The 13,384-nt window shown below is 36.1% G+C and overlaps 1 protein-coding gene across 1 annotated transcript in view; it reads right to left on the bottom strand.

The window, feature by feature from the left end:
• The window catches only part of TPO (thyroid peroxidase), a 229,982-nt gene that overhangs the window by 29,054 nt on the left and 187,544 nt on the right, over positions 1–13,384 (bottom strand). The window contains exon 12 of the mRNA XM_044659561.1: positions 13,112–13,211. Within this exon, the coding sequence (XP_044515496.1) occupies positions 13,112–13,211 (100 nt within the window). The remainder of the gene's footprint in view (positions 1–13,111; positions 13,212–13,384) is intronic.

Below are 13,384 nucleotides of genomic sequence, written 5' to 3'. Positions count from 1 at the left end.
TTAACCCATCCATAACTTTTGATACTATTGAGAACAACCTTCCTCTCAAAGCATTTCTCACATTGGTTTCCATGACACTGTCTTTTTCTGATCTTTATCCTTCCTGGGTGATCGTCTCTTTTTCAGTTTTTACCTATCTTCCTATCTAAACTTGAATGTCCCCCTAGATTTTATCATGAATCTTCTTTTTATAAAATTTCTCCATTGATTATCTATTTCCAAGGGCTCAATTATGACTTAATGAAAATGACTTTCTGAAGATGACTCCAAAATCAATATCTTAATATTTGTCCTAAATATCAGTCCTATGTTTCCTTATGGAAATGTCCACCAGGATATTCCATTGACATCTCAAACACAAAATTTCCAAAATCTTTTTTTCTGATTCGAATTCTCCTCTAATGTTCTCTGTTCCTGTTGAGGGCACCAGGATCTTCTTTTCATCGGGTTTATAGTCATGGAGTCATTCTCATCTCCATGTATCCCAGTCAGTTGCCAATATTAATTCTAAATCTCTGATGTTTGTAGAATCTATTAACTTCTCTTCTTTTATACTGCTACCATCCTAACTTAGGTCCTTAGCACTTCCTGTCTTGACTATTTAAATAACATCTTTATTGATTCTTCTTATATTCTCTTCCTTCTCCAAATTTTTCTATCTACCTACCAAAAAATCCTCTTAAAGAAGAAAGGATACATTGAGTATCTGTATAACTCCACTGTGCAAAAACTTTCATGGGTTTATTATCTTTGGGTTAAAGACAGACTTTAGTGTGGCAAGGTCTTCCACAATCTAGCTCCATCCTGTCTTTCTAGTCTTAGTACACATTATTCTCTTTTGGGTGCTATTATGTTGGAACCAAGCTGGAATCCTAACTATTTCCCTGGCTTAAACTGGAACATTCTTTGCCCATCTTCCAAACCCCTCACCTGTGTTCCCATTCTCTCAATGTATCCTTTGTTTTCAAGACTCTTTGCTTCATTCTAGCTCTTTCCTATTTCTATAATATCTTTCCTCCTTTTCTTTACCTGTCAAATTCCTACCTCTTATAAAGCCCAATTCAAATGCTACCCACCATTAAACCTTTCTTCATCTCCTAGGAAGTAAAAACTTTCTTCTATAGACCTTACTATGCACTTTGTTCTGTAACTCATTAACACACTTTTGTGGGGTGGTTCATAAGTATGATTTCATTGGTGTAGAAAATATCCTCTTGCCAAGACAGATTGAAATTTAGCATAGTATCTGGTATATAGTTGGTTGGTTGTCATCCTTTGTTTTTGAAGAGGACCAAATGACATCACCGGTCATGTCTTTTGACTTGAGCATAAATTGGATATAAATGAGTCAGAGTTACACAAAGTTATCATGCTCCGTCTCTCAGTCATCCAAGTCCAAGACAAAAGTCAAGAGGACTATGTGCTTTAAGCATATGGTAAGTGCTTAATAAATGCTTGTTGACTTCCTGCTATACAACTTATTGTTTTAGACACTTTCCTGGAATACTATGAGGTTAAATGACATATCTGGGTCATATAGCCAGTGACTATCAGAAATAGGACTTGAACATAAGTCTTCCTGACTCCAAAGGGCACTATTTACTGCATAACTTTAATGTAATTATCTATAAAGTGACCCCTCTAGTGCCAGGAATATGCTTGGTGGGCAGACTGCCAGCTCATCCCTATCCTTATTGTCTTAGTCCCTGCTCTTGTACTTTATTCCTGTATGGGCATCGAGGTTGCTGACTTCTAAATCTGTCAATGGATACACTGTTCAGATGATACACTGGTGTCTAGAGGCAACTGAAACAGTAGTAAATGCTTCTCCTATTTCATAACTGCAACATTGAATGTATGCTTGGCATGAGATGTTGAAAACTTGTTCTTTTAGTTTGTTCCTATAAGTGCTTCTGTTGACATTTTAGCCATGTCAAAATCGAAATAAAAAATTCTGATATTCCTGAGGCAAGAACATGGTTTGAAAATGGAGAAAAAAATGACTGCTTATATGTCAGAGAAGAGAAAACGAAATTGAACAGGGAGCTGTCATTGAAGTGATGGGGCAGAGAGAACCACAATCTGAGTCAGATGAAATAAATATGAATGGTTTGGACTGGGAACATCTGTGTTCCTCATGGTTGTGTATCTGTTTTGGTTATCATTTCTTTGCCAATGGGGTACACAGTGATGCCTTTGGTTGAAATAGAAAAATGCTTGTAACTGCTAAGTCTTAAAATTTCAGCTTACAAATATACTAGTGAGACTATTTTTTTTCAAACCCTTACCTTCTGTCTTAGAATCAATATTGTTTACTGGTTCCAATGCAGAAGGGCGATAAGGGCAAGGCAATGGGGGTTAAGTGACTTGCCCAGGGTCACACAGCTGGGAAGTATCTGAGGCCAGATTTGATCCTAGAACCTCCTGTCTTTAAGCCTGGCTCTCAATTTACTGATATACCCAGCTAACCTGAGACTTTAACTACTGATAATTGAAGTAAATCATAAATGCTCATGGCAATTCAGAAGACTTATTAAGAAATATTCCTGTGTGCTTCAAATTAGTAGCTATGAAATCTTTAACTATTGCTGATAATGGTTTATGAAAACATTTAATTTGATTAAATTGTGGAGTGACAAGAGCTCACTAAATTTGGAATTAAAGGTTTTTTGTTCTTCATTTAGTTTAAACCATGGCAAAGGCTTAGTGATACCATTTAGGGTTTTCTAGGTAAAGATACTGTAGTGGTTTGCTATTTCCTTCTCCAGCTCATTTTACAAATGAGGAAACAAGGCAAATGAGGTTAAATGACTTGCTCTAGGTCTCACAGGTAGTAAGTATCTGAGGTCAGACTTGAACTTAGTGACTTCCTGACTTCAAGCTTGGTGCTCTTTCCATTGCACCATATAGCTACCCCCTCTGCTACTTACTAAAAAATGAAATGAAGTCTTAAATAAAAAATTTGAATGCAGGGTACCTTATGTGAAAAAGCAGTAAACTTTACCCAAGAAATTAAATCTTTGAAATTTTAAATAGACTCATTAGAAAGCAATGACTCTGGGGTAGCTAGGCAGTTCAGTGGATAGACAGCCAAGCCTGCCTGGAGAAAGGAAGTCCTGGTTTTGAATCTGGCCTCAGGCACTTCCTAGCTGTGTGACCCTGGGCAAGTCACTTAAAACCAGTTGCCCAGCCCTTACCTCTCTTCTGCCTTAGAGCCAATATTTAGAATTGATTCTAAGTCAGAAACTGAGAGTTTTTTTCCCAAAGAAAGCAATAACTTCATGAGACTATAAGAAATATTAAAGGGGGCAGCTGGGTAGCTCAGTGAATTGAGAGCCAGGCCTAGAGACGGGAGGTCCTAGTTTCAAATCTGGCCTCAGACATTTCCCAGCTGTGTGACCCTGGGCAAGTCACTTGACCCCCATTGCCTACCCTTACCACTCTTCTGCTTTGGAGCCAATACACAGTATTGACTCCAAGATGGAAAGTAAGGGTTTTTTTAAAAAAAGAAATATTAAAAAATAACCCAAAGGATTGAATAAATAGGAAATATAAGCTACCTGAAATGAAAAGAGACTAAACTAGAAATTGGTAAAGGAAGAATTATTGGAATTTCTGAAAAACATGATTAAGGAACAACTTGGACACAATTTTTCAAGAAATTATTAACAAAAACTGCCTAGATTTATTAGTATCAAAGAGTAAAATAAAGGTAAAAGATTTCGCTAATTATTTTTTGAAAGGAACTCTTGAAGTCTCAGGAATGGTATAGCAGAAATCTAGAGCTCCCATGTAAAATAAAATACTTCAAAAATCAAGAATTAGATTTTTAGTAGACTTTTAGTAAAACTCAGAGGAGATTTTGAACTAAAATGCTCAAGAGGCAAAAACTATAGACATAATCAAGAATAATTTACTTTTGAAAAGCCAAGAATAACCATAAAAGTGTGTGTGTGTGGGGGCATGGATCTTTAATGGAAGAGGATTTTCAAGCAGTCCTAATGAAAAGACAAGATCTGAGAAAGGACTAGGCCAACAGTGCAGAGAAATCCCAAAAGATAAATATATGTGAATAAATGAAAGGAAATGTAAAATGATGCAGTGCTAACAGTCAAATGGAGAGAAGGAAAAAAAAAAAACACTTCCCTTTAGAATCTACTGCCTTTAATGAGTACTAAGGGTATGAAATAACCCCCCCCCCCAATAAACAAACAAACAAACAAACACTGGTCTTTATGCTGTATGCTCAGTATTCTGAAGTTTTAAGAGAAGAAAGAGAAAGGAGGAGGGGAAGAATAGAAGAAGGTAAAGAGGGGAAAGGAAAAGAAATTTGTTATTTCTCATAATTGGACTATGTGGGAAGGAAATATACAGAGAAAGTAGATGGACAATAAGCATCGGGTGAATATCAAACTCTTCCTCAATTGAAAGTCTATAAACATGAGCTCATTTCGGCTGCTGAAAGAGGACATAGCTACTGTACCTGGTTAATGAAAAATTCTCTTCTTTAGTATCCTAGCTCACCTGTGATTCCATCTCCTTGTTTAGTTCAAATATTGCTGTGACATCAAGCTACTTATATATTTACTTTTTGCTCAGTTCCCAAATTCCTAGAATGGCAAAGTCCAACATCACTTATGCTTCCACATTTGTCTGTGTGCCCAGCTCCAAGTCTAATGCCTTTCCATCTTTCTATTTGGTCCTGTAACTCTCAGAAACTCACATAGCCAGTCTCTGAATGCTTTTCCCCAAATGAAAGCATCTATTTTAAAAATTAACTATCAGAGGATAAAAATAAAGTTGCTGAACTTATTTATAGGTGCTTCATGCAGTTTATTTGAATAACTATTGATGCTGAAAAAAAGGAAACTGATTAAGGCAGATATATTGATTTTCATGGTTATTTCTTATGGAAGTTCAATGGATATAATTATGAAAAGAAGAGGGGCAAAAGGGGTTCTATGGGTACTTGATTATGAAACACTTGACCTTACCCCATAGAGAAAGTAAACATTAAGAGTAACATATCTTGTTTATAAAGAGTTGTTTGAATACTACACTTCTTTCCCTTTTAGATTGTGAGCTGCTTGTGGGCAGGGGTTATTTTTTGCTTTTCTTCATGCCCCTAGTTCATGGCACAGTCCCTGGTACATGGTATATGCTTAATAATGTTAGTTGACTGACTGAATGATTCATTATGCTGTGGAATAAATTATGATAATAAAAGATTTGGGGAAATAGTTGCTTCATATGTTTCTTATATTTCTTTCATTTCTTTTCTGTTCCAAAATACTCTAAGTTAATCTATAGTTTGTTTTGTTTGTTGTTGATAGCATATAATAACTAAATATTTAAACAAAAGTTGGCATGAGGGGTCTTCTATTTTCTATTGTAAATAGAGGCTTAAATCATGAACGAGGTTCACTTACTTTCAACATTAACCACAAAGTCTATGGGGATTTCTAGAATGGAATGGCAGACATGAATTGTAAAGAAGTACAAGTGAAATAGGTAACAACTGTAGTTGAAAGTTCTCCTCACTTTTTGTCTGGATTATTTCAGTAGTCTCCCAATTGTTCTCCTTTCACCCAGCTTCTCTTTCTCTCCAAGCCATTCTCTACACACTGACAAATTAGTATTAATAACGACTTATTTGTGTATGGCGGTTTTCATTTTACCTTTCCATCTGACTATGAGTTGCTTGTGAACAGAGATTATTTTTTGCCTTTCTTCATATTACATTACTCCCTCAAGCACTGTATATTCAAGTCAAATTGTTCTACTTATTGTCCTAGCATTTTATCTCTTGCCTCTCTGGATCTTGGTTTTAAATGTTCCTCCTGACTGGAGTGCTATTTCTCTCACTCTTTAGAGCTCCTATCTACTTTCATTCGAAGTTCAGTGCAAGAGCCAGTTCCTACAAGAAGCTTTTCCAGATTCCCTCAGATATTATTGCCCTATACAATTATTTTCTATTTATTTGGTATATATTTAATATTTACTTCTCTAATGCAATAGAGTTAAATTCTCCGAATTGAATATAAGCTCCTTGAGGGCAGAGTTTTTTTTTTTCTTTGTTTGTTTTTGTTTTTGCCATTGTAACCTCAGTTCCTAGCACAGAGCTTACCATATTTTAGGAGCAAAATCAACTGAACTGGAAATGGAACAAGAAGCCATGGATGGGTTGACAGGATATACCGGCTTCTTCAGAGAAAAGCTTATACTGGCTGAGATTAATGAACAGCTTACAGCTGGTGAGCCAGGGGTTCTAAACAACTGAGGGAATGAAGGAATCTACACTATATGGTTTTCAACTTTTCTAAATGTTTGGGGCTTGGTGAAATCCTAAATCTTATCAGTAACTTACCTTACCTCTGAGAAAGGGTGGAATTGAAAGATTTCTAGTCCCTGCTGTGCTACTTTTCAGCTATGTGACCTTCACTGAGCCTCATTTTCCCTCTTTTCATGTAAGTGAAGATATTTGACTAAAATGACTACAAGTTTCCTTTCAGCTGAAATGATTCTTCTTTTTTCCCTATGAGTCTACAAAATAGCCAGTTTGAGTTGTCTATCTTTATTTTTCCAGACAAGATGCTAATGATAATCTGTACTCTGACCCTGGGTTGGCACCCAACCCTCCTTGAAATGGGCAGGCGGACAGCCATTATACCAGATGGACCCTCAACAAGGGACTTGCATATAGAATGGTGAAGGCAAGATTCCAAACCGGGGACCTTGAAACAGCATCACCTGCTGAGATCCAATGCTCAAGGAACATGTCCACATTATTGCAGTGTGTGGTTGAATTAGCATGGTTGGATTAACCTGGGAAATCAAAATAGCTTTCACAGCCAAGAGCTGGCAGGGGAGTAGGCTTCATCTTTCTCCTGGCCAAATAACATTATGTTTCAGTGGAAGGGGAGAGAGCAACAGAATAAATCTATTGCATAAGATTTAGAGTGGGATGGAACTTTCGAGATCATCTGGGTCCAACTTGCTCATTTTGTTAAACAGGACACTTGAGGTACAGAAAGAAGTCATTACAGCCTCCTTGACTTTTCACAAAATGAGCTCCAGAGGTGCCTAACGAATGACTCCTTGGGCAAAAAGCAGAAAAAGCCAGAGCCTCTTGGTAAACATAGATAGCTAAGGAAATACCATAAATGGAAAGGCAAAGAAGATATGCATTTGGTCTTTTTACCCAGTAATTTCCATCTCTAATCATATTTTCCCCAGGATTTAATACATTTTATTTTAATGCAACAGTTTCTAATAAACACCTCCTCAAATCCCTCTATACAAAGTACATTCTGTGAACACGGTTAAGCAAAATCACCTAGCAGCACGATTGTGATTTATGTCTCATGCTGTTTTCACTTTTGCTGGGTATGGATTGCTAACAGAGAGAAAATGGGATTAACTTTGGTAGGATGATACCAACATTGTCAGGTTAAACATGGGCTTTCTCTCTTTAAATGTAGTCCTTATTAATAATTGTCTTAGTTATTTCATATATTATTCTTTTGACTCCAATTTCTTTATTATGAGTCAGTGCATACAAGCCTTCCCATGTTTCTCTGACCTCATATATCTACCATTCTTTATGGCAAAGTTATAGTTTCTTATATTCCTATATTGGATGTGGTAGAAATAACATTTGTTTTACAGAAGATGAGATAACTTTCCTTTCAAGAGTCAAAGATACCAACTTTAGGATTTGGTTGGTCCAGAGGATGAAGGGGATAAAAAGCCCTATTTATAGAATATTCTTAGTGTAACTAAGTCTGGTAGAATTCCACTTGACCCATGGAACATTCTTTGATTTATCCTTGCTGCTCTGGCAAAGAAAGATGGGAGAAGCACATATATTTTAGTAATGTTATCCGTTTTTATTTTTATTATATGTAAAGTTATTTTTATTATTTTTATATTCTTAAAGTGTTCCATTGTATTTTGGCCTCAAGGCAGAATCACTGGACTGTTCTGAGGTGGTCCTGGTTCAAAACGCCATAATGTATTGAGCCATTCCCTAAAAATTGGGCACATATTTTCCCCATCTTTTTTATTATCATCAATAACAATGCTATGAATATTTTCATGCATAAAGGATCTTTTCAGCTGGGTTGTGCATTGTATTGAACTTTGAATTTGGATTCAGAAAGATACTTATTCAAATTCAAAGTCAGATACTTACTAGCTGTGTGGGCAAGTCATTTGATCTCTATCACTTTCTTCACCTGTAAAATGGGGATAATAATAGCCCCTGCCTGCCAGGCTTACTGTGAGGATTGAATGAGATAATATTTGTAAAGTACTTAGCATAGTGTCTGGCACAGAGTAGGTATTTAATAAATGCTTCCTTCCTTCCTTCCTTCCTTCCTTCCTTCCTTCCTTCTTTCCTTCTCTCCCTTTAAAAAAAACTTTTACCTTCTGTCTTAGATATAAGTATTGGCAGAAGGGTGATATGGGCTAGGCAAGTGAGGTTAAGTGACTTGCTTAGGGTCATACAACTAGGAAGTGTCTGAGGCCATCTTCTTTACTTCTTTTTCTTGCTGTCTGTGACCTCTGAGATAATAGTCCCAATAGTGTCAATTCACAATCTTATTAAGCATGTATTATGTGCTAAAATGATCTAACTAGTCTTGTTAATGCAAGAAGGGATCTCTCAATCCCAGGAATATGTTACAAACAGATTGCAAACTCTCAGAAGACTATGTTTTATTTATCTTTGCATCCCCTGAAGTGTAAAGTGCAGTTCAATAGATGCTTAAAGAGTGGATTTGATATCTTTGCTAATAGTACATATTCAGATACTCGGTACTATTGAATGGATAGTCTTCTTTTCCCAGATTTACTTCATTTCATAGTAATTTAATGATAGCCTTCTCAGGTCATTCAAATGATTATTATTTTGTAAAAACAAAGTTAGGAAAATAGATTTAGTTGGAAAAGAGTGAGACATCATTTGATACAAATTCTTTCTCATAACTCTCTAACTGCTTCCTCTTTGCTACCACCTTCTTTCAAATCTCCCATTGATTCTGAGTTCATGGAGGAACCTTGGGAAAATTCCATTTGGATTTTAGTGCTCTTGAGTGGGATCTAGGCAATGCAGTAGATAGCCAGGCTTAGTTATCAGGAAGACTATCTTTGTGAGTCCAAATCTGACCCCAAACACCCTCTGTGTGACTCCTATTTTCTACAGTTTCCTCATCTATAAAATGAGTTGGAGACAGAAAAGACAAGCTATTCCAGAAGCTTTGCAACAAAAAAAAATACCCAAAATGGGGTCAGGAAGAGTTGGACATGACTGAAGTGATTGAATAATACTGCCTAGACTAGGAGGAGTATATCAAACACAGAGCTGTCAACAATCAATTATGATAGGCCCTATAATTCATGATTCTGCTTAGTGGTTATGGGATTTAGAACTTGATATTGTTTTTTAATTTTTGTTTACTTAAGATCTAGTTAATAGTTTTATTTTTGCCTAATCTATTTTATGGTTCTATCAAAAAGAGTTTATTAAAGGATTACTCTGTGCCAACTGGAGCTACAAAAGTAATAGTGAAATAATCTCTGTTCTCAAAGTACTGATTCTTGGAAGTTATTAATTTTGAATGTAAAATAAATCTTTAAAACCCCCAATTTTTCATAAATACCTAAGATAGGCACAATTTGAGGACCTAGACCAGTGGTTCCCAAATTTTTTGGCCTACCGCCCTTTTCAGAAAAAATATTACTTAGCGCCCCCAGATGCATACTACCTCTGCCTCCTTACAGTTATTCATCACCCCCAAATGCACCCGTGGCCATCATCACTCCTCTGGATCGCTGCAGCACCCACCAGGGGGCGGTGGCACCCACTTTGAGAATCACTGACCTAGACTAAATTCAGTATGAGTAGATTCAAAGCAGTGATAGATCCATATATTTATATGCCACCTAGTTCTATTTAATCACATGAACTTTCCAAAGATCATGTTTTTAGCTTATCTCTCATTAAATTTCTCATCATTTTCACCTAAATTATATTGAGTTTCAGCGATGCCCTGAAAAATGTCCACCTTCATTGACCTGTATTAGTGCAGACCATATATGTAGTCCTGAAAGGATTAGATCTGGACCTAAATGGAAACCAGATGACAGACAAGAATACTCTATAGCAAATGAAAAAGTAAAATCTCTGTTCTTTTTGGACTAATGATGCTTAGCATATTCCCATACATACACCCAGTTGTGAGAAGAATGAAGCAGAATATGACAAAGGAAAGAAGCCTCTTTTGGGGATGAACTCTTGAAACCTAACCCTAATTTTTATTCTCATGTTAATTTTTTACTTTGGGCAAGTTACTTTCTTATATGTCTACTTTTCATTTGTAAAATGAGAGGGCTGGCTCTCTAACATCATTTCTAGCTCTTAAATATGATTTTCACATATTACTCTATCAATTATTTATTATACAGTTTGGAACAATGCCAGTAACAAGTTAACTTTCATCCAGTGGAATGAATATATGGGTTCTGGTGCCAGGAAATGTGAGGTCAAATCCTATCCTTGGCTTTTACTACCTTTGTGACCTAGACAAGTCATCTTTGGTCTCAGTTTTCTCACTGGTAAAAATGCTAGAGTTAGATTTAATGATCTAAAGTCCTCTGTAATCATTGTGTTTGCAAGTACATTTCTCCTGTTTTTCTTCAGTTTGGATCTTTATGCCATTAAAAATTAACCACTAATTGATCTTCTAAAAATTCTTCTGAAAAAAAGTTTTGAATTTTAGCATCCTTAGATTTTTTTTCAAAATATGCAATTATGGCAAGAGATCAACATCCTCATTTCAGGTCACATGAAATTTATATATTAAACATCAATGTTTGTGCAGTACCTTGAGAATATAAAGTAGAGGTGAAAATGGAGTGAGGGCAAGGGATCCTTCCTTCTCACCTAAAAATCTTCAAGGTATTCCTCCCTACTTTAAGATCATATATCATTTTGTCTCAATCTCACCTTTTCACATATACCATATTTTACTTGTAGCCTAGTTTACTTGTATTCCTATCTGATTACCCCTATTACATGATAAATACCTTCAGGGCAAAGATTGTGTTGTCTTTCATCTTTGAATCTCAAGAACCCAATATAGTTCCTTGCACATAGTGGTACTTAATAAAATTTAATTAATATAATTTAGTAGTGCCTATTGCATACTGAAAAGGAGACAGATCTTGCTCTTATGAGCTTGGAATTGAATTGAAGAGATGCAACAAAAAAGAAATCTAACATAGTTTGCAATAAAATGTTTTGGAAACCAGAAGTGGTCAGGAATTAAATGAAGAGAAAGATCTTTGTGGTTAAAGTAGTGGTGAAAGACTTCAAAGAAGATATGGATCTTGAATAAAATGTAGGTGATTATTGGAGACAATAGGCAGTCTTTTCAGGTGAGGGAATAGCATAATAAGAATTTACATTTATATCATATTTATAATCATAGAATATGAAAAAATTCAGTAGGTGAAGGGACCCTAGAGATCCTCCAATTCAACCACTTCATGTCATAGGTGAAGAAACTGAAGCCTAGAAAAGTAATTTCGCATTGTTCTGTGGATTTGATTTTCATCTTTATAAAGATGTCATATATATATATATATCCAATTTAAATATATATCCATAACTCTCAAATGTATGCATCCAACCCAAATATTTCTTGTGAATTCTTTTACTTAATTTTCTCTACCTGGATATCTATTGACATCTCAAACTCAACATATCAAAAATGAAAATTTTTTAAAATAATATACTTCCTCCAAAATTCCATATTTCCACCAAGAATGTTCCCACATTCCCAGGTTCCAAAGGGCTTTGTAACTTTGAATTTATCCTTGATTTATCCTTCATAGCCCCATTGCCTCCTCTTTTCAATTTTCTAATCAGATACACAGTCCTTTAAATTCAATCTCCTGACAAAACTTGTCATTTCTTTTGTATATGCCTTCTTCTCTCCACTCATACAACTACCACCCTATTTCAGATCTTCATTAAATTCCACCTGAACTAATGACTGCTCTCTCCTACTTCTCCTCTTATATATGTGACTTCTTCTCTGCCTCCTTTGATAGATTTTCATCACATGACAATTGATAATTGTGGTTTCAATATTCATTTCTATGAAGATGATTATCAAATATGTTTATCAAGTCCCAGCTTCTCTCCTGACCTGGAATCCTGCGTCACTTTCGGACAAGATGCCCCATAGACACTTAAACTTAACTTGTCTAAAGTTAAACTTATTCTCTTTCCACAGCAAGCCCTCTACACTTCCTAACCTCCTTATTGCTGTCAGGGGTTCCACCTTGCTCCCCTGCCATCCAGGGTTGGAACCTTGGTGTCATCCTCAACTCTTCACTCTCTTTCACTTCTTTCAGATCCAGTCAGAAGCAATTCCAGTTGTTTTTACTTTCATAATATCTTTTGTATTTATTCCTTTCTCTCCTGTGTTATTGCAACTACTCTGGTGCAGGCCCTCCTTATCTCCTACTTGGAGAGATAATGCCTAGCCTCCTGGTTGGTCTCTCTTCACTTCAACAAATCTTCCACTCAGCAGTTAAATTGAACTTCCTAAAGCACAAATCAAATTATATCACACCCTTATTTAACAAACTCCTTTAGCTTCCTATCACTTCCAGTATCAGATACACAATTTATTTGGTTTTGAAGGCCTTTCATAAACCTGCCCCTTCCTACTTTTTCAGTCTTTTTAAACTTTTCTCTGTCTCACCACATATTTGAACTCCCTTAACTTTTAATTTGCGAATGATCCTTCTTTTCTGGGGACCTTTGCTTGACATTTTTATTCCAACAAGAGAACATTTCAATCATCTAATTCTCTGGATCAACTGAAGATGTGCTAATGACGACTCACACTTCCATTTTCAACATAATGAAGGGAATGAATGTCTAATAGGTTGTCCAAAATAGCTTGGCACAGAAGTGAGTGTGTGGTCTCTGTAATCTATTGCAGAGAAACAAAGAGACTTAATTAATGACACCTTTCAGAGAAGAGAGAAACTGCCTCCTGTTTTGACTAATAATGGAAAAAAAGAAGATACTTACCACCTGCAAATCACTATCCAGGCGAGCACTGTCAAGCCACAGATCATGATGGCCCCCAAAATGATGGATACTAATGATCCCCTAGGAAGTCTTCCCGAATCTAAAATGTGAGAACAAAGCAGAGGGCTTTGGTGAAGGAGGGTTCCTCTTAACACCTGGGTGTCAGAGCCGTCAACAGTAACCATCACAAGAATCTATTTACTCCTTTAATTTATCCTTATTGGATCCTGATTTTGTTCAGGGAATTGGGGTAGGCATAAAAGAAAATGGCAT

Source organism: Gracilinanus agilis, chromosome 2 (assembly GCF_016433145.1).
Source record: "Gracilinanus agilis isolate LMUSP501 chromosome 2, AgileGrace, whole genome shotgun sequence".
In the NCBI taxonomy this organism is placed as follows: Eukaryota; Metazoa; Chordata; class Mammalia; order Didelphimorphia; family Didelphidae; genus Gracilinanus; species Gracilinanus agilis.
The sequence above is the reverse complement of the archived record's forward strand: the minus strand, read 5'-3'. Positions and strand labels throughout refer to the sequence as shown.